At 52.5% G+C, this 26,237-nt stretch overlaps 1 protein-coding gene across 4 annotated transcripts; it reads right to left on the reverse strand.

Moving 5' to 3' along the window:
• On the reverse strand, positions 1–25,909 carry HPN (hepsin). 4 transcript variants are annotated; one of them, XM_009194130.2, is made up of 13 exons: positions 25,731–25,909; positions 25,083–25,152; positions 18,362–18,463; positions 18,237–18,278; positions 7,200–7,329; positions 7,006–7,128; positions 6,835–6,875; positions 6,492–6,657; positions 6,188–6,378; positions 1,230–1,325; positions 894–1,036; positions 542–706; positions 1–325 (listed from the first exon to the last, which is right to left on the reverse strand). In XM_009194130.2, the coding sequence occupies exons 2-13, from the start codon at positions 25,096–25,098 to the stop codon at positions 287–289; spliced, it is 1,254 nt and encodes a 417-aa protein (XP_009192394.1). In that variant the 5' UTR covers positions 25,099–25,152; positions 25,731–25,909; the 3' UTR covers positions 1–286. The 4 variants fall into 4 exon arrangements, with proteins under 4 accessions (XP_009192394.1, XP_009192393.1, XP_009192391.1 ...); XM_009194129.4 differs by lacking the exon at positions 1–325 and having other exon boundaries at positions 332–706; positions 25,083–25,135; positions 25,731–25,876; XM_009194127.4 differs by lacking the exon at positions 1–325 and having other exon boundaries at positions 332–706; positions 25,731–25,875.
• Between the last annotated feature and the right edge of the window lie 328 nt (positions 25,910–26,237).

Here is a 26,237-nt window from a genome sequence, read left to right on the forward strand (position 1 = left end):
TTAATCAAAACCATCTTTATTATTTAAAGAGCATCCCGTCATCAGGGGCACCTAGAGAGGAGTCCCAGACAGCAGAACAATATTTACATGGGGGTCAGGAGGGTGAGGTCGGGTGGTCTCGGGGCTGAGTGGGCCCGCCACTGTGGAAGAGAGGACCCTGGAGGGAGGGTGTCCTTGGACCTGTGGACCGGGCCCAAGAAGAAAAATGTCCCATCCTAGGCCCAGCGTGGATCCCACCACCAAGATCACCTCGGGCCCTGGAGGCTGCGCAGCGAGAAGCCACCGGTCAGAGCTGGGTCACCATGCCGCTGGCTTCGGAGTGAGTCTGGGGAAAGACAGCTGGCGGCTCCCGAGGTCTGAGAGGCTTCCATATCCCACCACTGGCCTCCCTTCCCCAGGAGACCTTCAAAGTCCATCTGTTCCCGAGGGGGGCCCTCTTCTAGGCCTGAGTGTAGGCCTCCTAAAACAAATCTCTGCCTCCCTTTCCCCATTAGAGGCCCAAACATCCCCACCCTGGTTCCCATCTGGGCCCAACTTTCACCTTTATGGCCTGGAAGATCCACTCCCGGAAGTCACCGACTTTGGTGTAGACGCCTGGCTTCTGGGCCAGGGCACAGCCAGTGCCCCAGCTCACAATGCCACACAGCCGCCAACGTGGCGTCCGAGAGATGCTGTCCTCACACACAAAGGGACCACCGCTGTCACCCTGGGAGGGGAGAGGGAGGCCTGGCTAGGGGCCAAGGTGGTTGGACAGGAGGCGCCCCTCGGGATGACCATGGGCTGTGGCCCCAGAGCCCTCAGGCTTTTAGATAGGGAGCCCAACCACCCACTCCCCTGCGTCTCCATCCCTGGGGTGGCAGCGGCCAGGGGGCTGCCCCTACAGAGTCCCTCACCTGGCAGGCATCAATGCCACCCTCGGGGTAGCCAGCACAGAACATCTTGGGCTTGATCTGGTTTCCATAGAAGTCAGCGCCATTGCAGACATCATTGCTGATTATGGGGACTCGAGCCTCCTGGAGTACCCCGGCCTGTTGGCCTGGGGGTGTGCAGGCAAGGCTGGCCAGAGCTGGGGGGTGTACACATCCCCCTTCCCTCCTGGTGCCCACCCCATTCCCCTCAGCATCCCTACTCCTCATGGTCAAGACTCATCCAACCGGCCACACTGCCCATCCCCAGCCCAGTTCAGAGTCTCCCAAACAGTGGCATCAGAGGCAGAGGACAGGACTCACCATAGTACTGCGTGTTGCCCCAGCCCGTCACGGTACAGATCTTGCCATCCACCAGGGCCTGGCCAGCAGCTGGGAGGCACACAGGCTGGATGTATTCTGTGAGAGAGACCGTGCTGGTCCAGCCCCCGCTGGGCTGCCCCACCTGGTACAAACCTCTGTCTAGCTCCCACCATGGCCCCTAACACACCCTGCCCTCTGTCCTTTTAAAATAACCACAATAGGCCAGGCACAGTGGCTCATGCCTGTAATCCCAGCACTTTGGGAGGCCGAGACAGGAGGATCACTTGAGGTCAGGAGTTTGAGACCAGCCTGGCCAACATGGCGAAACCTCGTCTCTACTAAAAATACAAAAATTAGCCGGGCATGGTGGCACACACCTGTAATCCCCGCTACCTGGGAGGCTGAGGCAGGAGAATCACTTGAACCCAGAAGGTGGAGGTTGCAGTGAGCCGAGATCGCGCCATTGCACTCCAGCCTGGGCGACAGAGCAAGACTCTGTCTCAAAAACAAACACACAAACAAACAAAAAAACCACAACAGAAGTTGCCATCTACCGAGAACTCATTGCATACTAGGCGCCTTCCTGCACCATTTTCTTTAATCTTCCATCAGTCCAGAGAGGTAAGATCTGTATTATCCCATTTTACAGAGGGGGAAAATGAGGCCAAGTCATGTGTCCAAAGTTTCATAACAAGTCTGTTTTAACACAGCTTTTCTTTTTCTTTTTTCTTTTTTTTTTTTTTGAGACAGAGTCTCGCTCTGTTGCCCAGGCTGGAGTGCAGTGGCGCGATCCCGGCTCATGGCAAGCTCTGCCTCCGGGGTTCAAGAGATTCTCCCGCCTCAGCCTCCAGAGAAGCTGGGACTATAGGCGCCCGCCACCACGCCTGGCTAATTTTTTTGTATTTTTAGTAGAGATGGGGTTTCACCATGTTAGCCAGGATGGTCTCGATCTCTTGACCTTGTAATCTGCCCACCTCGGCCTCCCAAAGTGCTGAGATTACAGGTGTGAGCCACCACGCCTGGCCGCTTGTTTTCATTTCTAAGCCTGCAGTGTCACCCAGGCCAGAGTGCAGTGGCAGGAACATGGCTCACTGCAGCCTCGACCTCCTGGGCTCTAGCAATCCTCCTGCCTCAGCCTCCCAAAGCATTGGTATTACAGGTGGCAGGTGCCTGTAATCCCAGTTACTCGGGAGGCTGAGGCAGGAGAATTGCTTGAACCTGGGAGGCAGAGGTTGAAGGGAGCCAAGAGTGCACCATTGCACTCCAGGCTGGGCAACAGAGCAAGACTCTGTCAAAGAAAGAAGGAAAGGGGCCGGGCGCGGTGGCTCAAGCCTGTAATCCCAGCACTTTGGGAGGCCAAGACGGGCGGATCACGAGGTCAGGAGATCGAGACCATCCTGGCTAACACGGTGAAACCCCGTCTCTACTAAAAAAAAAATACAAAAAACTAGCCGGGCGAGGTGGCGGGCGCCTGTAGTCCCAGCTACTCGGGAGGCTGAGGCAGGAGAATGGCGGGAACCCGGGAGGCGGAGCTTACAGTGAGCTGAGATCCGGCCACAGCACTCCAGCCTGGGCGGCAGAGCGAGACTCCGTCTCAAAAAAAAAAAAAAAAAAAAAAAAAAAAAAGAAAGAAGGAAAGAAGGAAAGAAAAGAAAGAGACTCCTATCTTGAGACATTTAACTTCCACCTGTCAGAAGATCATTATAATAAATACACAGGTCTACACAGAGAATGGCACCCCTGAGATGTGGTGTCCTTGTGCTGTGCACAACCTATGCAAGGGTTCCTGGCAGCCCTGCCTGTTGCCTGCAGCCTGCTGATGACATCACCTGCCTGAGTCTTCCAGCTCTCAGACGTATAATGGAAATAATAATCACTTATCCCCAGAAGTTGTAGTGAGAAATTTGTGAGTCATTGAGTAGCATGCCAGGCAAACAGCAAGTGTTCATATGACTAGTAAAAGTATTAACAACAGTAGCAATTGCTGCTAACATTTACCAGTGTTCACTATGTGCCGGCAGTCCTCTAAGCTCTTTACTCATATTAACCCTTTTAATTGTCTCGATAACCCTGGGAAGTCATTTTACAGATAAGGGAAACTGAGGCACGGTGAGGTGAAGCCCTGTGTCCAAAATCACGCAGTTGGCAAATACCTGAATCTGACCCCAAAGCCCATTCTGTGACCCCCTCGGCCCTGTGTCTGAAACCCCAGTGGCTTCCACCTATCTACCTGTGTCCTCAAAGACACATTCTTACTTCAGGGTTAACTCCCTCACTCTTTTCACTAAGTCTGAGAAGGGTGTGGCAACAATCTTGGCTCACTGCCACCTCCACCTCCCGGGTTCAAGTGATTCTCCTGCCTCAGCCTCCAGGGTAGCTGGGATTACAGGCCCCTGCCACCACGCCTGGCTAATTTTTGTATTTTTAGTAGAGATGCGGTTTCACCACGTTGGTCAGGCTGGCTTCGAACTCCTGACCTCAAGTGATCTGCCCGCCTCAGCCTCCCAAAGTGCTGCGATTACAGGCGTGAGCCACTATGTCAGGACAGGGTTTGGTTTTAAAGAAAAGCATGTATCACTCCCTTCAATGGGAAACCAGTATCACAGATCATGAAAAAGAAAATAAACATAAAAATAAACATAATGCCAACCCCAGCATGGCCGGATTCTCCGTCACCACAGCGTGGGGGCCACAAGCACAGATTCCAGTGCCAGTCCACCTGGACGCAAATCTTTCTGTTTACTAGCTGTATGAATTCCTGGCATTGTTTGCCTTCTTTGGGTTGGGACCTTTTCCCAGGTGGTAAAACAGGATCTAAAGAGAACGCCCCCTTACCAGGGTGTGCTGGGGTTGCTGTGAGAACTAAGTGAGTCCATACACAGGACATGTTTTGAACGGTGCCTGGCACACAGGAGGCTGCGTGCCAGCATTGGTGTTCACTGCTATGTTTACCAGATTATTTTACTGTGTTGTGTACACTCATCATGATCGCTATTACTACTTCATGATCATCATTATCACCGTCATTATTATTGTTTTGAGACAGGGTCTCGCTCTATTGCCCAGACTAGAATGCAGTAGTGTGATCATGGCTCACTGCAGTCTTGATCTCCTGGGTGACCAGGTGATTCTCCTGCCTCTGCCTCCCAAGTAGCTGGGACCACAGGCACGCACCACCATGGCCAGCTAATTTTTTTTTATTGTTTGTAGAGACGGGGTTTTGCCATGTGGCCCTGGTGAGTCTTGAACTCCTGAGCTCAAGCGATCCCCCTGCCTTGGCCTGGGATTACATGCCCGGCCTATTTTTATTATTATTATTACACTGTGGGCTGCTGAAATCTGAAGCCCAAGGCCTGTTTTTAATCCAAAAGGAAGATGTACGTGTTGGAGAGGTGTTAAGGACACGCTGGCACCCAAGTGAGTCTTTCTCAGTAAGACCAAGGAAGTACTCCAGGGAATTGCAGAGGGAATGACTCCTAACTTACTTTCTAACTCTGATTCATTCATTTTTTAACAAATTTTCTTCTCATTTTATTAGTTTTTTGGTAACAGCTTCATTGAACTATTATTCACATATTACGCAATTCCTTTCAAAGGCACCAAGTCACTGACTTTTTGTATAGTCACAGACAAGTGCAACCATCATCATGATCGACTTAGAATCTTTCATCACCCAGACAAGAAACCTTGTGTCCTTCACCAGTCACCTCCCAATCTCCTATCCCCACCTCCCACCCTGCCACCATCAATCAACTTTCTATTTCTACCAGTGTGACTATTCTAGATATTTTTCTCTCTTTTTTTCTTTCTTTCCTTTTTAACAGACAGGGTTTTGCTCTGTTACCCATGCTGGAGTGCGGTGGCACAATCCTAGCTCACTGCAGCCTGGAACTCCTGGGCTCAAGTGATCCTCCTGCCTTAGCCTCCTGAGTAACTGGAACTACAGGTATGCACCACCTCACCTAGCTCATTTTTTTAAAGTGTTGGGGTCTTTCTCTATTGCCCAGACTGGTCTTAAACTCCTGAGCACAACCAATCCTCCCATCTCAGCTGGCCAAAGTGCCGGGATTACAGCCATGAGCCACCATGCCCAGCCTTGGACATTTCACATAAGTGGCATCCTATAGTACGTGGCCTTTGTGGCTGGCTTGTCTCATTCAGCACTGTTCTTAAGGTTCATCCGTGTGGTAGCATGAATCAGTACCTCATTCATTTCTACGGTCCAATATTCGCCCGTTGTATGGATATACCACATTTTATTTTTTTGTTATTTATTTATTTTCGAGATGGAGTCTTGCTCCACCCAGGCTGGAGTGCAGTGGTGCGATCTCGGCTCACTGCAATCTCCACCTCCCCGGTTCAAGCGATTCTCCTGCCTCAGCCTCCCGAGTAGCTGGGATTACAGACACCTGCCACCACGCCCGGCTAATTTTTGTATTTTTAGTAGACATGGAATTTCACCATGTTGGCCAGGCTGGTCTCAAACTCCTGATCTCATGATCCGCCCAACTCGGCCTCCCAAAGTGCTGGGATTACAGGCTTGAGCCACCATGCCCAGCCAATATACCACATTTTCTTTATGCATTTGTCCGATGAAACGCACTTGGGCTGTTTCCATCTTTGGGCTATTATGAATAATGCTGCTATGAACATTGATGTACAAGTTTTGGTGTAGACGCAGTTTTCATTTGTCTTAGGTATATCTCTCCTACGCTAGGAGTGGAAGCATTGGGTCCAATGGTAACTTCATGTTGGCTTCTTGGGGAAATGCCGGTAAGTTTTCCAAATTGACTGCACTGACCATTGATAGTTAAGGCTCACTTTGTGCTCCCTCGAGATCATTCCCCTTATTGCCAGGGATGCCTGAACCATAAGTTGATTCCCCTGTGCCCGTGGTCCCCTCCTCTGTCCTCCTGGCCTCAGGTCCCCAAGTCCCAAGGCTTACCCCTCAGACTTACCTGTGAGGGGCAGGGGACTGGAGAGGTGGACCAGGGCAATATCATTGCTGTTCTCCTCGCTGTTGGGGTCCCGAAAGGGAAGATAGCCCCCGTGGTAGACCACAGCCTGCACCCCCAGCTGCAGGCCGTGGGGAGAGGCCTGGGCCACGGCACCGGCAAACACTCGCCATCGGGACAGGACCCGGTTCCGCCTACCAGGGAAAGGGGTGGAGGGTGGCCACCTGCCTGGGCACAATCCGCCCCCCTCCCCACTGTCTCTCCGCTCCTCTGCCTCCCCCTCATCAGCACCATGGGGGGCACTCACTCCGGGAAGCAGTGGGCAGCTGTCAGCACCCAGTCCCCGGAGAGCAGGGACCCCCCGCAGAGGTGCGCTCCATCATAGCGAAGGCTGACTTGCCAGGGCCACCGGCCCAAGCTGGTGTCCCGGCCTCCCACAATGCGGTCCACGGGCAGCTTCCTGCGGCCACAGTCTGTGGGACAGGGGTCAGCCGGGGGTGGCGACAGGGGACTGGAGCCCAGGTCCCCAGAGCCCAGGTTTGGCCCTGCCTTAGGGGGTCTGAAAGGACACAGCCCCATCCTGGGGAGCCTGAGGGGACGTGGCCTCCCCGAGGGTCTAAAGGAGAGGGTTCTGAGTTTTAGGGTCTCACCTTGGCAGACGGTGGCCAAGAAACGGCCTCTGGGACAGTCACTGGGAGAGACGGGATTGGAGACACAGAAAAAAAGGAAATAGACCAATTAAGACAGGTGGAAGGAAAACGGGGAGAGGGAGTGCCTTGGGGGTCCGAGGTGTTGCCCCACCTGCCCGCTGCCCTCCTCACCACACGGAGATGACCTCCAGCAGCCTCTGGGTGTGTGGCAGCCTCCCCTCATCCACACAGAAGAAGCCTGACGTACCGTTGGCGCCCGCCGTTCGCACGTCCAGCTCGGAGTGGGTCAGTGCCCTGGGCAGGGCCGGGGTTAGGCCTGCTCCCCCACCCCTCCCGGCTCGCACCCCTCTGAGGGCCCCCAGTACCTGAGGAAGCCCATCTCCTCGCAGCTGAGTCCGGCTATCCTGGTGTTGGAGCGCGAAGAGCACAGCAGGCGCCACGTCCCTTCTGTCTTGTCAAAGACCATGAGCCGAGCGTCCGCAGAGCTGACCTGCACTGCAGGGTGACAGGGCCCGGGGCCGCCTGGGTCCCACAGCCAGGCTCCCCATGTGCTTCTCCAGCCGGAGCCCCTCCTGGCCTGTGCTACGGCCATGTGGTGTAGACGTGAACCCCAGCCCACTGGAGGGCTGCAGCCCCCACATCTGTGATTGCATCTGGAATCATGACTCAAGGACTTTTTTTTTTTAAGACAGGGTCTCGCTGTGTTGCCCAGGCTAGAGTATAGTGATATGATCTTGGCTCACTGTATCCTTGACCTCCCAGACTCAAGAAATCCTCCCACCTCAACCTCCTGAGCAGCTAGGACCACAGGCATGCACCACCACACCTGGCTAATTTTTGTATATTTTTTGTAGAGACGGGTCTTGCCATGTTGCCCAGGCTGGTCTCAAACTCCTGGGCTCAAGCAATCCTCTTGCCTCAGCCTCCTAAAATGCTGAGATTACAGGTGGGATTACAGAGCGCCATGGCACTCTGCCAGACTCAAGGACTCAGGACTGACCAATGAACAGCAGCCTTGGGGCTGTGGCCGGCCCCTCGGCAAACTGGGGGAACTTCCCTTTCCCCTAGAAGTCCCAAGTTGGCTGCTCAGGAGCTGCAGGTCTGGAAGGTGACTTGGACATTCAGGAAGATAAAAAGACATTTAACCAAGTTCCCAAGAGAATCCAGCACAGAAGGCTGGATCTGTTAAGGGTCATCTTCACTCTCTTGAGGGAGAAAGTAAGCTAATATGGAGGACAGCCAAGAGATCTCTGATAACATTTTATTTTATTATTGTATTTTTTGTGGAGAAACTGGAGCTGTTTATTAGTATGTTTATCATTTGTCTTTTTCCATTTGTCTTTGGCCACACTCTTAACTCATATAAAAAGACCTCTCACTTTATATGTACACAGACAGCATATGGAAAATAGAAGAACAAATTTGTTGCCAGTCTGTAGATCGTAGCCTGATTTCTTCATATGAACTTTTCCATAGCTATATGGAGTATTATTATTATTATTATTATTATTATTATTATTATTATTATATCGAACAGATGAACTCTCCTTCCAGAGTGATTTCTATCTTTTAAAATATGTATTTATTTAGAAGGCCGAGATGGGTGGATCACCAGGTCAGGAATTCAAGACCAGCCTGGCCAAGATGGTGAAACCTCGTCTCTACTAAAACTACAAAAATTAGCTGGGCGTGATGGCAGGTGCCTGTAATCGCAGCTACTCAGGAGGCTGAGGCAGGAGAATCGCTTGAACCCGAGCCGCAGAGGTTGCAGTGAGCTGAGATCTTGCCACTGCACTCCAGTTTGGCCGACAGAGTGAGACTCCATCTCAAAAAAGTATATATATGTATTTATTTTATTTTTATTTATTTATTTTTTTGAGACAGAGTCTCACTCTGTTGTCCAGGCTGGTGTGCAATGGTGTAATCTCAGCTCACTGCAACCTCTGCCTCCTAGGCTCAAGTGATTCTTCTGCCTCAGCCTCGTGAGTAGCTGGGATTACAGACATGCACCACCATGCCTGGCTAATTTTTTTATATTTTAAATAGAGATGGGGGTTTCACCAAGTTGGCCAGGCTAGTCTCGAACTCCTGACCTCAGGTAATCTGCCTGCCTCGGCCTCCCAAAGTGCTGGGATTATAGGTATGAGCCACTGCGCCCGGCCTTAAAGTATGTATTTACTTTAATTGACAAAAATTATATAGATTGATAGTGTACAAGATGATATGAAATAAGTATACATTGTGGAATGGCTAAATCAAGCTAATTAACACATGCACTACCCTTTGTGTGTGGTGAGAACACTTAAAGTCTCTTTTAGCAATGTTCAAGTATATAATATATTGTTATTAACTATAATCACCATGTTGTTCAATATACCTCTTGAACTTATTTTTCCTGTCTAATGGAAATTTTGATTTCTTTGTCCAACAAGACATTTACATCTTTAAATCAAATAATATTTAATAGTTTTGGTATAAATACTTCTCATTTCTTAAACTTACCCTTCTACATTTTATGAAAAATAACTTTAATAATATAGTATACATAAACATCAGTTTTTAATATCAGAATTCATTCCCCATCTGATAACTTTTTTTTTTTTTTTTTTTGGAGACAGAGTCTCACTCTGTCACCCAGGCTGGAATGCAGTGGTGCAATCTTGGGTCACTGTAACCTCTGCCTCCCAGATTCAAGCCATTCTCCCTCCTGAGTAGCTGGGGCTACAGACACGCGCCACCACACCCGGCTAATTTTTTGTATTTTTAGTAGAGATGGGGGTTTCACCATGTTGGCCAGGCTGGTCTCGAACTCCTGACCTCAAGTGATCTGCCTGTCTCGGCCTCCCAAAGCGCTGGGATGACAGGCGTGAGCCACCGCACCTGGCCCCCATCTGATAACATTTTAAAGCCCCTTGATGCAACCAGGTTTAAAGAATCTATGTGATTGTCAGTTAAGCGAGTTAATCATATCCCCTTTTGTTTTTAGCCACTTATTTTTTCTTTTTGTCTTTTGTAGGCTGAAGACCCTTGACTAATACACCAGATTGCCAATCTTGACTATTGCCAGATTGCTAATCAATATCCTGTAGTCAGAAAGAAAAGAAGAAGAAGGAAAGAAAGAGAGAAAGAGCCGGGCGCGGTGGCTCAAGCCTGTAATCCCAGCATTTTGGGAGGCCGAGACGGGCGGATCATGAGGTCAGGAGATCAAGACCATCCTGGCTAACCCGGTGAAACCCCGTCTCTAGTAAAAAATACAAAAAAATAGCCGGGCGAGGTGGCGGGCGCCTGTAGTCCCAGCTACTCGGGAGGCTGAGGCAGGAGAATGGCGTAAACCCGGGAGGTGGAGCTTGCAGTGAGCCAAGATCCGGCCACTGCACTCCAGCCTGGGCGACGGAGCAAGACTCCATTTCAAAAAAAAAAAGAAAGAGAGAAAGAAAGAAAACAATAATGATCTTTTCTGCAGGACTTGTCAGAGCCTTGAATATGCTAACGTGCATAATTCTCCAAGCAGTGAATGGAGTATTCATTCACTCAGCAAGCGTTAACTGGACACATACTCCATGCCCAGTGAGGGGTGATGCTGGAGACACAGAGATGACCGAGACAGCCCTGAGCTTTGCTTTTGGCAAACCACATTATGGGGGATAGGGAGACAGATGGCCATAGAAATGTCATCCCGCCAAACACATCATTACAAATTGTGACATGAGGCAGGGCTGGAATATACGAGAAGGCTAGAGGGAGCTCCCGGGAGACTGTTCATGTCTGGGGCTGGTTGGGGGGCAATTTGTGGTGAGAACAGATGTTCCCTGAAATCCCTCAGTCTGCTCCCCACACACCTCAGAGGAACCTGTTAACACCTAAGTCAGGTCACAGCCCCTGGGGTATTGATTTCTATTTATCAAACACTTTGTACCTGCCAAGCTCTATTTTAGGCAGTGAACAAATCACCACTGCAATGAACAAATCAGACAAAAACCCTGACCCCTGTGGAACTCAAAGCCCAGTAGGTGAGACAGATCTTGAACGGGACAAATAAGTAGGATATATTGTGTGTCACAAGATAGGAAGGGGCCACGGAGAAAAATAAAATGCCACCGAGGGAGGAGAGTGCCAGTGTGGGGGGTGGGGTGAGGTTGCACTTTTCAATCACTGCAAGGAGAGTGTCCCTGGGAAGGTGGTGCAGGAACAAAGACCTGCAGGGGGTGAGAAAGTGTCAGGCGGTGTGTGAGATCAGCATGGAGACAGAGAGACTTGCAGGTGCAAAGATCCCAAGGCTGGTGCGGGGGATTGGGGGGAGTTCTCCAGGAACAGCGGGAGGCCAGAGCAGAGTGAGCCAGGGAGGGGGAGATGAGGTGGGAGCTAGAAATAGAGCAATATCAGGGCTTTGCTGGTACCTGGTGTGAGGTGCAGCCAGGAGAGGGCCCTGACCTGACTCAGGTGGTCACCAGCTCCCTCTGGCGGCAGCATGAGCCATTACACCCGGTCCCCATCTGATAACGTTTTAAAAGCCCCTTGAGGCAGCCAGGTTTTAAGACCCTCCAGAATTGCCGGTTAAGTGAGTGAGTAATATCCCCTTTGTGGGATATGATTGGGGGGCAGGGATGGGAGCAGGGAGGCCAGGGAGGAGGTTCTGGAATGTCCAGCAGGCAGCAGGAAGGGGAACGGGGCTGGAGCAAGGTGGGGGCAGTCGAGGGGAAGAAGAGTTCAGATTTTGGAGAGGTTCTGTAGGTGGAGCTGACAGGGCTTCCTGCAAGATCTGATTCATGGGTGACTGGAGGAACTGGGAGGGTAACCGAGGGGTTTGGTCTGAGCCTGAAAAGATGGCTCGGACAGAGATGGGGACAGAGGGAGCAGGTTCAGGGAGAGATCAGCTGTGAATGTCTTTGTCCTTTCCTTTCCTTCTCCCCGCCATCTTTTTTTTTTTTTTTTTTCTTTTTTGAGACAGGGTCTCGCTCCATCACCCAGGCTGGAGTGCAGTGGCATGATCATAGCTCATTGCAGCCTCAACCTCCTGGGCTCAAACGATCCTCCTGCCTCAACCTCCCAAGTAGCTAGGACCACAGGTGCATACCACTGCACCCTGCTAATTTGTTTACTTTTTTGTTGTTGTTGTTGTTGAGACGGAGTCTCGCTCTGTCGCCCAGGCTGGAGTGCAGTGGCCGGATCTCAGCTCACTGCAAGCTCCGCCTCCCGGGTTTACACCATTCTCCTGCCTCAGCCTCCTGAGTAGCTGGGACTACAGGCGCCCGCCACCTCGCCCGGCTAGTTTTTTGTATTTTTTTTTTGAGACAGAGTCTGCTCTGTCGCCTCGGGTTGCAGGCCGATCTCAGCTCTCACTGCAAGCCCGGCCCCGGGTTTACGCCATCGCCTCAGCCTCCCCGAAAGTAGCTGGGACTACAGGCTCACCACCTCACCCGCTAGTTTTTGTATTTTTTAGTAGAGACGGGTTCGCTAGCCAGGATGGTCTCATCTCCTGACCTCGTGATCCGCCTCGGCTCGCCTCCCAGTGCTGGGATTACAGGCTTGAGCCACCGCTGTCCTCAAGCTTGTTTTTTGTGAGTTTTACTAGAGATTTGGGTCTGTTTACCAGGATGGTCTTGATCTCCTGACCTCGTGATCCGCCCGTCTCGGCCTCCCAAAGTGCTGGGATTACAGGCTTGAGCCACCGCGCCCGGCCTTGTTTACTTTTTTATGTTAGGATAGAGCTGAGTGACAATAGCCAGGTTAGAATCCAGCAAAGCCTGAGCTAAAAACACCTTTTAAATTTATTTTTTTCTGTAGAGACAGGGTATTGCTATATTATCCAGGCTGGTCTCAAACTCTTGGTCTCAAGCAATCCTCCCACCTTGGCCTCCCAAAGTACTGGGATGACAGGTGGGAGCCACCACGCCCAGCCTTTTTTTCCTTTTCTCAGGAGCCTCCCGCCTGGCCTGGGCTCTGAGAGCATATTCTGGGAAACTGAGTCATATGAAAACTTGCTTTTGCATCCTCTTAGAAGGAACCTGGTGAGGCTACACACCAGCTGAGGGATCTTCCCACAGCCCCACAGGTCAGGATAAGGAGAAGCAGGACTTCCAAGTAGAACTGTCCCCAGCTGAGGACCTACTGTGTGCCCCCACCATCAACCAAGGCCTCGTCGCACACCCTAGGAGCCACAAAGATCATCCCCCATTTCCAGACGGGGAAGCTGAAGCTCAGAGAGGTGGAGTGGCTTCCCCACCACCACCAAGTGCATAAGAAGCAGGGAGAGAGGATTCGAAATCAGGTCTGAGTGACTTCAAACCCCAAGTTTTAACATTGCCCTGGACAGCTTCTCAAGAGACTTCCCCTCTGGAGGGTTAAACAACAGTACAGTAATTATAGCACTGGCTATGTTTACTGGGGGGTGTCAGTGGGCTGGCCCCATGCTATGCATCCTATCCAAGTGGCTCTTTCAATCCCATAACCACTTTTTTTCTTTTTTTTTGAGACATAATCTCGCTCTGTTGCCCAGGCTGGAGTGCAGTGGCGCCATCTTGGCTCACTGCAACCTCTGCCTCCCAGGTCCAAGCGATCCTCCTGCCTCAGCCTCCCAAGTAGCTGGGACTACAGGCGCCCACCACCACGCCCGGCTAACTTTTGTGTTCTTAGTAGAAACGGGGTTTCACCATGTTGGCCAGGCTGGTCTCGAACTCCTGGCCTCAGGTGATCCACCTGCCTTGGCCTCCAAAAGTGCTGGGATTACAGGTGTGAGCCACCATGCCCGGCCAACAGTGACCACTTCTATGCCCATCTTACAGATGGGAAAACTGAGCCTCAGAGGAATAAAGTTGCCCAGGGGCCATGGCTAACCAGCAAAACCAGGACTTGAACCCAGACCTGCATATTCCCTGTTCCTTCTGTGGGTCTCATACAAACCCTAGCATGTCTCCCTGCCTAATGTATTCAGCTATGGCCGGGACTGAAAAGCCACCTGGCTGGCCTGCCTTAATTACGGCTTCCTGCTCTGGGGTTGGGGCAGGGAACGCCTGGCATCTCTGGCTGTGGGGTCCTCATCACACCATGAATTCCAAGGTCAAGTCCCGGGGTTTGAAACACCAACTGAGGCGGGGAGGGGGGTGGATTCTTATTTTATTTTATTCTATTTTAAGTTTGTTTTGAGATGGAGTCTTGCTCTGTCTCCCAGGCTAGAGTGCAGTGGCAGGATCTGAGCTCACTGCAACCTCTGCCTCCTAAGTTCAAGCGATTCTCATGCCTCAGCCTCCCAAGTAGCTGGGATTATAGGCACCAGCCACCACGCCTGGCTAATTTTTGTATTTTAAGTAGAGATGGGGTTTTGCCATGTTGGCCAGGCTGGTTTCCTGACCTCAAGCGATCTGCCCATTTGAGCCTCCCAAAGTGCTGGGATTACAGGCGTGAGCCCCCGAACTGGCTTGGCCTGCCTTAATTACAGACTCCTGCTCTGGGGTTGGGACAGGGAACGACCGGCACCTCCAGCTTGGGGGTCCTCATCGCCCCATGAATTCCAAAGCCAAGGCTTGGAGTTTGAAACACCAGCTGGGGCGGGGAGAGGGGTGGATTCTTATTTTAAAATGACTGCTAACTGCTCTGGAAATGTGATTTCCAGAAAATGTGAGGTTTTGGCGGGGGGGGGGAATCACTTTATAGATGTGTGTTGGGGGAGACGGGAGTGGGGAGAGAACATCAAATGTCCCCTCTGGCTATTTTTAAAGTCACACTCTCTGCCGCTGTTTCTCACTTTTCAATTCTTTATTCTTGTTCCTATCATTTCAGACAACACAAAAAGGATGTTCTGGGTCACCTGGTGTGCCTGCCAAGTTGTTGGATATATTTAGAAGTGTGAAAATCCCAGGAAAAAAAAAAAAAAAAAAAAAACGAGGTGGGGATACAAGCTTGGGGTTGCTTTTGTTTGTTTGTGTTGGTTTATCATTTCCCTGAGTTGTTGAAAAACCCAAGTACCACTACAGGGCGGGGGTGTGGCGCCAGCCAGAGTCCGGTATGAGTGCTGACCTCACTCCCGTCCAGCTGGAGGCCCATGACTCTCTAGTTCATCTCAGTGTTTTGGCTTTGGGTGCACTCACAACTCAAGGATTTCCTGAGCACCTACTATGTGCCAGGCACTGTCTGACCACAAAAGGTCCCTGCCCTCCTGGAGTTCACCAGGAGTAAATAATTCACAGTGAGTGAGGAGGGTTTTACCGGAGTGGCAGGGACACCACCATAGGGTGAGAGGCCGTAGAGTCTGGAAGATCAGGAAGATCTTGCTCAATAAATTTCAAGAAAGAATTTCAAGAGTGAGAAACAAAAGCCAATGTCCACTGTGCTGGTTAAGAGCCAAGTACTGCATGGCTTTTTTTTTTTTTTTTTTTTTTTTTTTTGTTGAGACAGTCTCGCTCTGTTGCTTAGGCTGGAGTGCAGTGGCGTGATCTCAGCTCACTGCAACCTGCAACCTGTGCCTCCCCGGTTCAAACAGTTCTCCGGCCTCAGCCTCCTGAGTAGCTGGGATTACAGGCGCCCACCACCATGCCTGGCTAATTTTTGTGTTTTCAGTAGAGATGAGGTTTCACCCTGTTGGCCAGGCTGGTCTCGAACTCCTCACCTCAGGTGATCTGCCCGCCTCAGCCTCCCAAAGTGCTGGGATTATAGGTGTGAGCCACCGCGCCCCGCCCAAGTACTGCACAGATTTTTATCTCCTCTTATTCTCACTGATTCTTCTTACCCCCATCTCACAGATGAGGAAACTGAGGCTAGTAGAGGGTAGGGACTGGTGGGAGGCCCTACAGCTCAGAAGGAACTGTGCAGAACTGAAATCTGCCTCCAGGTGTGAGCTAGAAAGAAGTGGGTGAATAGAGACTTCTGTGTGAACACGTCATTTGAGCGAGGTACTGGGCCCCGAGGGTGCTCGAAGCCAGTGTGAGGTGGAGGTAGAGAGGGGCCCCCACACTAGGAGCCTTGGAGCCTGTGATGGGTTGGGATTTTATCTCAATGCCACGTGTTGTCATAGAGGAGCTTTTGGCAGGGGCATGATCCCTTCGCTCTCTCTCTTATCTGATGTGTGGTCTCGGGCAAGTCAGTTTGCTTCACTGGGACTCAATTTCCCCCACATGCAAAATGTTGTGACATTAACAGCCCCAACTTCATAGGCCTATTGGGTAAAGGCTGCAGCCAGGGCCCGGCATATGTTAGTCTTCACTATGGCAATGAATTCAGCTCTTCTTTTTTTTTTTTAAACAAGTAATCAAGTGTAGACATTATATACAGTTGCTACGCAGGCTGCCTGGGTTCAAATCCCAGTCCTGACACTGACTAGCTCCATGACCTGGGGCAAGTCACTCAGCCTTTCTGTGCCTCAGCATCCCCATAGGAAAATGGGTTGTGGTGGTGCGCACCTGTAATCCCTGCACTTTGGGAGGCCGATCTGAGAGGACTGCTTTGAGCTCGGGAGTTCAAGACCAGGCTGGGAAACATAGCAAGATCCCATCTCTACTAAAAATTTTAAAAATGAGGTTGGGTGCAGTGGCTCATGCCTGTAGTCCGAGCACTTTGGGAGGCCGAGATGGGTGGATGGGAGGTCAAGACGGGCGGATCACCTGAGGTCAGGAGTTTGAGACCAGCCTGGCCAACATGGTGAAACCCCGTCTCTACTAAAAATACAAAAATTAGCTGGGCGTGGTGGCACGTGCCTGTAGTCCCAACTACTCGGGAGGCTGAGGCAGGAGAATCGCTTGAACCTGGGAGGTGGAGATTGCAGTGAGCCAAGATTGCGCCATAGCACTCCTGCCTGGGCGACAGAGTGAGACTCCAGCTCAAAAGATAAAAATAACAATAATTTAGAAAATGTATATTAGATGGGCATGGTGGCATTAGCTTATAGTCCCAGCTACTCAGAAGGCTGAGGTAGGAGGATTGCTTGAGCCCGGGAGATGTAGGTTACAATGAGCTAAGATCGTGCCACTGCACTCCAGCCTGGGCGACAGAGCAAGACCCTATCTCAAAAAAAAAAAGAAAAAGAAAAAGAAAAAGAAAAAAAAAAAACCAGGTTGTTGTGAAGACTTCATGAGTTGATACCATAAGATCCCAAGGCCTTGCCTGGTGCATACAAATGCCAAGTGCTGGTAATGATGATTAATGTTGATGTTGGCTTTCCTTGTCTGGATTTTCATTTCTGATTTTAGTGTGAACTGAATCCTTTATGGAATTAGATGAGGCTCATAGACATGAAAAATATATCCCACCACCCAACTTCCCCTTTTTTCCTGCTGTCCTGTACCAGGGAATGGCAGCTTGAAGTTGGCATTTGGGAATATTCATTCATTCATCCCACAGTTTCTTTATCTATTTATTTGTGTGGCCATTCATTCCATATGCCTGCAGACACACCTACAGTGGATAAGTCTAAGAGCTGTTCCTGGCCCCTCATTCCCCAGCTGCATGTCCTCTCTGGTCCTCATTTTGCACATCTGTAAAATGGAACTAATAACAGCAACTACCAGGGACAGGCGCGGTGGCTCACGCCTGTAATCCCAGCACTTTGGGAGGCTGAGGCAGGTGGATTGCTTGAAGTAAGGAGATTGAGACCAGCCTGGCCAACATGGTGAAACCCTGTCTCTACTAAAAATACAAAAATTAGCCGGGCATGGTGGTACATGCCTGCATTCCTAGCTACTTGGGAGGCTGAGGCAGGAGAATCGCTAGAACCTGGGAGGCGGAGGTTGCAGTGAGCCAAGACTGCACTATTGCGCTCCAGCCTGGGTGACAGAGCAAGACTTTTTTTTTTTTTTTTTTTTTTTAAATAAACCCTGCCTCCTAGGAGAGTTAGAAGGGCCCACTGAATTTATACCATGCCTCGCCAACATGTTTTCACCATGCCCCGTAGTAAGAAACACATTTTTACATCCTGATGTAGCCCGTAGCTCTGTAATCTGTGGCAAACTATCACACTGCTTGAAGCCTCAGTTTCCCCAACTGTAAAATGGGGAGAATAACAGCCCCACCCTCACAGCGTGGGGATGCAGTGGGATTACATGTATATGGATGCAAAAACAAAACAAAACAAAAATTAGTGTAACCTTTGCTTATTGCGAGATGCACCGTGATAGTCTGTAATTTAATCTATTTCATACTTAAAAAAAAAAAAAAACGTGGTTTTCCAACTCACTAATTTAATTTTATGAGGCACTCATGAGTAATACACTGGTGTCTGAAAAAGTCTGGGTTAGACATGTGGGGTGCTTAGAATAGTGCCTGGTACATAGCAGGCACTCGATACAAATGCACTATTATGATTCGCATTTCTGCATGCATTTGTACATTTATTCAACAAATACGATTGTTGAGCTCCCGCCAGATACAGGTGTCCTCCGGGGCTCCCCCAGAGGGTCCCAGCCTGCTCCACTCACCTGGGTAGAGCGGCTCCTGGTCACTCCTGAGGAGAACAGCCACTGCAGAGAAGGGAGGGGTGAGGGCAGGCAGGCTGGAGGCTGCAGGGGCCAGGGGAGGTCAGAAGCACAGGAACCGCTCTCACCAATGGCCCAGGATGCCGCCCCGATGGCTGTCAGAAGTAGCAGGGTCCCTGCAGTGAGCGCTGCCACCTTGGGTCCGGAGCAGCATGGCACAGTCCGGCCACCTGCAACAGACACCATGCTGGGGCCACAGCCAGGCCTGTCCTCATCGCGGCAGGGTCTGGGCACGAGGCCAGCTCTGCCCTGCCCCCAGGGCTAACTTACTATGCCCAAGCTTGCCCTCCCTGGGCCCAGTTTCCCGAGGCCGGCAGTTGACAGGGCTGTCCCTCCCCTGCCACGTGAACAACCAGGTGCCCAGCTCCCCCAGGGTTCCAGCTGGGAGGCAGGCATGGCCGGGCCACCTGCCACCATCTCTGCCTCCGCCCTGCGCTTACTGGCACTTAGGGAATGTCTCCTCCCCAGTGACACTGTGCTTTTGTATTTCTGTCTTTACTTTGGGTCGTCTCTTCTTGGGACTGTGACTCCCAACCTTTGCCCTCTTGGTAGCTCTCTTTCCTGCCGCTGGCATTTCCTTGCTGCCTCAGTTGTTTCTGCTGTTCTAGATACTTTGCCCCTAGATACCCCCTAAATCAGACCTCTCTCACGGTACCCAGTTGCAAGATCAAATTTGCCCCTCCACTTGAAAATCTGCCAGCCTCATTTGATTTTATGTATCTATTTTTTACAGACGTGGTCTTGCTATGTTGTCCAGGCTGGTCTCAAACTCCTGTGCCGAAGCGATCTTCCTTCCTCAGCCTCCCAAAGTGCTGAGATGACAGGAGTGAGCCACTGCACCTGGCCAGCCCCATTTAAAAATATTGACCCAACCCCTTCCTAGCTGGGATGCAAGGCAGGTGCCATCCTATCTTTGAGCCTCAACTTTCTTATCTATTAAATGGGCATCCACTGAGCACCTACTTGTAAAAATAATAATTTAAAGTTATTTTCAAGAAGAAGAAGAATAGCCCAAATTGTATAGATGCCTCCTAGGTGCTAAGCACTGCTCTAAATACATCAGCTCATTTAGTCCTTATTTCAATCCCACAACTATGATTCCTGTCTTTCAGATAGCTCAGAGAAGGGGGGTCACGTGCCCACAGTGACAGCCTGGAAGAGGCAGAACAGTGTCCTGAACCCTGAGCAGGTTTGACGCCAGGTCCCCTGTGTACAGCCACGAAGCCCTCCAGTCTCTCACTGTGCAGAAGTGCCTGGCACATAGCAAGTGCTTTATAAATGCTTTATAAATCATTAGAGCTGTGTGGGCCTGAGCGACTCCCCTAACCCTCGCTGAGCCTCAGCCTCAGTTTTTTCTTTTCTTTTTTTCTTTTTTTTTTTTTTTTGAGACAGCGTCTCACTGTGCCGCACAGGCTGGAGTGCAGTGGCGCGATCATAGCACACTGCAGTCTCAAGCTCTCGGGCTCAGGTAATTCTCCCACCTGTCAGTCTCCTGAGTAGCTGGGATTATAGGCGCACACCATCACATCCGGCTAATTATTGTATTTTTTGTAGAGACGGGGTTTGCCATGTTGGCCAGGCTGGTCATGAACTCCTAGACTCAAGCTATCTGCTTGCCTCAGCCTCCCAAACAAAGTGTTGAGATTGCAGGTGTGAGCCACCACGCCTGACCCTCAGTTTTTTCATCAGCCTAATGGAGCTTTATTTGTTTACCATCCTACTGAGCATCCGCTGTGTGCCTGGCACCTTTCTAGGTTCCGGGAACATAACCCAAAGAAGACAGATAAGGTTACGGCTCTCAGGGGTTCACATTCTCATGCGTGTGGGTGGGGAGTGGGAGACATTAACAAGGAAACAAGTAAATGAACCCGATAATTTCCAGATTGTGGCAGAGGCTGTGAGGAAAACCGTGCAGGCTGGGGGCAGCAAATGGGCTGCTGCAGGGGGATCAGGGATCAGAGGGCCTCCCCTAGAAGAGACTTCTGAGCTAAGCTCTGAAAGGTGAGGTGCCAGCCATGCACAGACTGCAAGGAAGGGCACTGTGGGCAGAGGGAACAGCACAGGCAAAGGCCTTGAGGCAAGAATAAGCAGGCTCTGTTATGTCAGAGGCTGGAGAGGCCATCGAGACGACCAGATGGCCGGAGCTTGGGGAAGGTAGTGGGAACCAAGGCTGGGGCCAGCTGGGGAGGCCTGGTGGCACAGGAAAAGGGATTTTATTCCCAGCGCAAAGAGGTCCTGGAGATTAAAAGCCAACCGCTTCACTAGGGATTATAAGAGGACCAAAGAGTAAAGGCTGCTGAAAGCCTTCAGCTGGGCCTGGCTTGGGCTCAACTGCCCTTGGCAGCCGCAAAGCACCCCCGGGGCAGCAGAAGCTCCCAGCTCTCCCATCTGCACCCATGGTGGTGTGGCTGGTGAGCACGGCACCAGGCCAGCGCCCAGAACAGAGCAGGGAGTGGTATAGGACCTTCCCGGGGTGGACATTATCTGGGTGTCTCGAGAATTTGAGAGCTCAGCTGGGCACGGTGGCTCATGCCTGTAATCTCAGCATTTTGGGAGGCCAAGGTAGGCGGATCACAAGGTCAGGAGTTCAAGACCAGCCTGGCCAATATGGCGAAACCCCGTGTCTGCTGGGAATACAAAGATTAGCTGGGCGTGGTGATGGACGCCTGTAGTCCCAGCTACTTGAGAGGCTGAGGCAGGGGAAATGCTTGAACCCAGGAGGCGGAGGTTGCAGTGAGCCGAGATCGGGCTACTGCACTCCAGCCTGGGAGACAGAGCGAGACTCTGTGTCAAAAAAAATAAATAAATAAAAGAATTTGAGAGCTCAGGCGGGGCACAGTGGCTCATGCCCATAATCCCAGCACTTTGGGAGGCTGACGCAGGTGGATCACTTGAGGTCAGGAGTTCGAGACCAGCCTGGCCAACATGGCAAACCCCGTCTCTACATGGTGAAACCCTGCCTCTACTAAAAATACAAAAATTAGCTGGGCGTGGTGGCGGGCGCCTGTAGTCCCAGCTACTTGGGAAGCTGAGGCAGGAGAATCGCTTGAACCTGGGAGGTGGAGGTTGCAGTGAACCAAGATTGCACCACTGTACTGTAGCCTGGGCAACAGAGCGAGATTCTGTCTCAAAAAAAAAAAAAAAAAAAATTGAGAGCTCAGTGGCTCCCATCAAGGCATGAGGGAACACTGTCTTCCCCAAAAGAGGCCCCAGTGGGCCAGCCCAGCCCAGCTACTGCTGGCTGACCCCTGCCTGTCCTGCAAGGGGGTCTCAGGCCTGCCACCCCCCAACTCTGCCCAGGACCATTCTCCACGTTCCGGCGGGAGGTCTTGCCTCCCCACAGCCATGGGGCTGGTCTTGCTTCCTTTGTTTTCAGCTGTGCCTGCCAGGGCTCTAGGCCACGCAGAATGCAGCCTAGAGGCCTTGGCACATCTGGTGGGACAGGAAGCAATGCCACTATGTATGTGTCTCCTAGGGTGAGAGGAAGAACCTCCTTCCATGCTGCATGGTTCAGAGGACTTCAGTGTCTCCAGTGGGACAGGAAGCATCTGCATCCTGGGATTCCCCCAGTATGACAGGCATCCTCCCTGCATGTCTCTACAAGGACAGGCAGCATCCTCATCTGGCCCAGGGTATGGGACGCATCCTCATCCTCCTCCCTGCGTGTCTCTACTGGGACAGGCAACATGTCATCATCAATTCTTTGATCCCAGCAGCAGGGCCATTTCCCTCGGTAAGCCAGACCTCCGCCACCCCCATGTCTCCCTGAGACTCTCTGCCCCTGCTTTCTCCAGGCCCCTCCGGCTGCCTTGGGTCTTGTCACAGGTCAGTTCTTCCACCTCCACCATTTGGCTGCAAAGACCCTCACACGTGACACCTTTGGCTCTCTGGCTCTGAAAATCCACTCAACTGGTGGCTGTGTGTCTCGGGCCTCATCTTACATGACTGCAGCTTCCTGAATCTCCTCTTTGGACTTCCGGGACACCACGTACATCTGATTCTCCTTCCTGTCTCTGAGGCTGCTGTCTCTGTCTCCACCCACGCTCTACCTACTCCGTAAAATGTGGAGTTTGTAGGGCTGGCCGCAGCCTCCCCCTACTGCTCCCTACCCCTAAGTCTGTCCATCCACCTCTGTGGACTCAGTTTCCCCTCTGTCCCCAGCCCTAGACGGTCTTCCAGGTCCCAGGTCAGGGTTCCTGCAGTCCTTTAAATACCTTTTTAATACCTTTCCCTGGGACCTCCTAGTCTCTTTACCCCTACCAGGTCCCAGAATGACCTCAATGTCTCCCCAAGTATATTCTTCCTCCCAGGTCCTGTCTCAGAGGCCGGCCCTCACTCCTAGGACCATCCCCATCTGCATAACATTCCCGTCCCCCCACAGCCTGCCAATCCTCCTGAGTGACTCTCCTTCTCCCGGTTCCTTCTCTCCCTCCATCTCCACCTTGCTCCAGCCCCATCCAACTGGTGGGCTCAGTCTCCCTTCTAGCCCACCCTCCACACGGAGGCTTGGGGAACCTACTGAGACACCAAATCCAACCTGTCCCCTCTTTACCTATAGAGCCCTCTGTGACTCCTTAGTACCCCCAGGACAGCTTAAGTCCCTCAGCCTGGCATTTCCAGCCCCACTAGGGTATAAGCATGGCTTTTAGAGAATTGGAAGTATGTTTACCCCAATTCCCAGACAACCATGTGGGTCATTATCAGGCACCAGAGAGAGCTTCCAGAAACAACCCAAACAGTAGAACTTGTGAAATACAAGTTAGACAAGAGAAGCAGGGACTAACCACTGGCGCCACCTTGTGGAGAGACCTGGCACTGCGAGGAATTGGCCGGCCCTTCCTCAAAGCAGTCCCACCCCTGCCTGGTCCAGCTTGCACACCTCTTCTCCCACCCAGCTCCACTTCCAACTTCACCTCCAGAATTACCACAACTGGCTATGTGCACACCAGCGCTGTGTCACCTCCCAGCTTCCCACAGAAGAGCAAGAGCCTTGCTCTTCCCTCTGCCTGGCATCTTTGGAATTGCAACTCCAATATCACCTCCTCCAGTTCCAAGTTCCCAGGCAGCACGCAGAGGCCAGCAGCAATAACAGTGACACCACCAACAGCAGCCACTGCAGCCACAACAGATCTCAGAACCACACACGGACACACCGCCCTGCCCTAACCCCGTCCAGTCCTGCACAGCATCCTTAAATCCTTGCAGCTGTTCACGAGGAAGGCGCCGTTGCCATCACCCCCAGTTTATAGATGAGAAAAGGAGGCCCAAAGTCTAGCAGCCACCAAACCTGGGTCACCCGGCAAGTAAGTGCCGAATTGGAACGTTTCAGCATCTGTGTTCGGGTTCGACTCCCACATCCCCAGCCCTGACAGCAGGACTCCCCTCCAAGACCAGCCAGGAGCTGCCGGGGAGGCACCAGAGCCCACTTTGTGCCTGTTTCTCTTTGTACCCAGGCCATCTCTGTCCATGCAGACATTTTCTGCTTTTCTTCCCTGGCTCATTCACCCATAGGCCCAAGCCCGGGTGCTGTCCTTCCGGCAGCTCCAGGAAAGACGTTGTCCCCAAGGAGCTGGACTCTGTCATCCACCTGCTCAGCTAGGGGTGCAGTGCCTTCTCCTGAGTAACTGGGAGCCTGGGTGCCCTCTGGACCGCAGTTGAATGGTTTGGGGTCTGAACTGCCAGCTCTGCCGAGACCCGAGGAGGCCAGAGATCTGAACTAATCAGATCCTGCCCATCCTGGCATTTCAGGCCTCACCCCACACTGTCGGACATGCACTGTCACCCTCTCCATTTCACAGATGAGAGAATGGAGGCCCAGAGAGAACACGCCGCCTGCCCAGGGCCATAGAGCTAGAAAATGCTACTGCCTGGGACTAAGCCCAGCTAGCCTGGTTGCAGGAAGGAGAGAGGGAGTCAGCCCCAGCTAGGAGAAGGCGGAAAGAACAGGCCGCCCCTCCATGTGCCCCTCCAGCTGGGTCCCGTGTGTGAGAGGTAAAAAGGAAGCCAGGCTAGCTGGGGGCTGCCCGGAGCCTCCCAAGAGCCAGCAACTCCATCACGCAGTCTCTCTCTGTCATCCTTATGGTGGTTTATCTGCCGCCTCTCCCCTCTCCATCCATCCAGGCCTAGTCCAAAGTCCTCCCTCTGCTCTTTTGCCCACAGTGCCAGGAGGTGGAGGAATGTCTGGAGTCGGTGGGGGTCCTGGGTCTCTGGGACTCTGAGTCTGCCAACCTCTGTCACGACAGCTCTGGTTGACGGCATGTGTCTTATATGCAGAGCCCCAGCCAGTGCCTGGTGTGTCTCATGCACTCAGCAACCTCATGGAGGGAGGACTGGGATCCATGCTTGACCCAGAGGGAGACCAAAGCCCTGAGAATAATGTCACTTGCATAAGATCACACAGCAAAAAAGGTGGCAAGAGCAAATTCAAATGCAAGCCTGTGTGTTTGACTCCAAACCTGTGTCCTTAACCATGACAGCTACAGCCTCCCCGCCTCAGCCCCAGTAAAGGACAAGTCCAGGGTTAGCTGAGAAATCACTGGGGGATGAGGGGAAACTGAGGCAGCATGCCAGGAAGGTCATATAGGGTAGAAGGGAGGCTGGTGGTGGCACAGCTGCACAGAAAATGTAGTTAATAGTTAATCAGGTGGAGGAGGACTAAGAGGGGGTGGGGATACGTCTGGGAGGGGTGCCCAGAGAGAGGGGGCTCCGAAGAGTAGAGGGTAGAGAAGAGAGCACAGAGGGCGGGGCGCCAGGCAGAACCAAAGCTGGGGCTCAGGGAAGGGGACTCACCCTCCTTCTGCGCCATGTCACCGCCTCTTGTTAATGATTCCCTGGCTGACCTCCTGGGCCAGGGTGGGACCTGTGAGGAGATGGACGGGGAGGCAGGGCCTGGGGGAGCCCAGCCCAGCCCAGTCCTGGCGCCCCCAGTCCCAGGCGTCCATCCAGGCAGGCTGTAGGGACTGGGCCTTGGCCAGAGCACGCCGTGATCACGGACGCAGATTGGGCTGGGTTCAAGGATGGGGTCAGTGTCTGACCAGCAGTGGGGGGACGCCTGGATTTGCAGGGCTGGGGACCCCCATGCCTAAGCCTGGTGGAGCAGGGGACTGAGGATCGGGTTTGAGGGAGGAGACAGCTGAGGACCTGAAATCATAAGTCCTGGGAAAAGAGGAATTTGGGGGCCAGGACTCCTTAGTATGAGGGAGGAGGGGCCTGAGGGCTGGAATTCCTGGGTCTGGGGAGGAAGGACTGGGGTTCAACCGCTGAGTCTGAAGGAAGAGCAGGCCAGAACACCTAGGTGCTTGGGGGGACGTCACAGTGCACCCTCTTCAGGTCCCCGGGAACCCCTCCATTAGGAGGTGGGCATTAGGCTGGGTGGGGGTATGAGGGAACCCCTGTCCTCAGGGCTGGAACTGTGAGTCTGGGGGCCCTGGTCCTTACCCTGGGGTCCGGCAGGTGAGGGCGGAGCCTGGAGGTGGTTCCGGGGTCGGGTCAGTCTCCAGGCCTGGGCAGGAGCATGGTGGCCCCGCAGCAGCGGGTGGCCTGGAGGCAGAAGCGGTGGCGTGGGGCCTGCTAGGCCAGGCTGCCTCACCTGAGGAGGAGGGGGCTGGGCAAGGGGCGGGGGAAGGGGCGGGGAGGGGCCGGACCATTCGATTGGCAGCGCTGGAGGCCACCTAGCTGATGGGGCCGTGCTTGCGGGGGCTGGACCAGGCGGGCCCAGCTATGGGGCTCGCCTTGGACTTCCAGGGGGACCCAGGTGTGCCTGTCTGCGGGGGTGTGGGAACAGGGACACGCCTGGCTGACGACTGGGGGTTTAGGGAGAAAGTGCAGGCTGAAGGGTGGGGGTGTGACCAGAAGAGATCAGATGGAGGGCCCCAGTTGCCCTAAGCCCACTCCATCCCCACCCGGTGACCCCTTCCCCCTCGGCCTGTCTGCACTCTCCAGCCC

The sequence above is a fragment of the Papio anubis genome, chromosome 20, assembly GCF_008728515.1.
Source record: "Papio anubis isolate 15944 chromosome 20, Panubis1.0, whole genome shotgun sequence".
Lineage (NCBI taxonomy): Eukaryota > Metazoa > Chordata > Mammalia > Primates > Cercopithecidae > Papio > Papio anubis.

Bases quoted from the DNA above. Each gene is read 5' to 3' on its own strand.
- HPN (XM_009194129.4), bottom strand. The intron at 6,876-7,005 runs GTGAGGAGGGCA...CGTCTCTCCCAG, and splicing joins CTGGAGGTCATCTCCGTGTG to TGACTGTCCCAGAGGCCGTT. The intron at 1,037-1,229 runs GTGAGTCCTGTC...GCACACCCCCAG, and splicing joins GGGCAACACGCAGTACTATG to GCCAACAGGCCGGGGTACTC.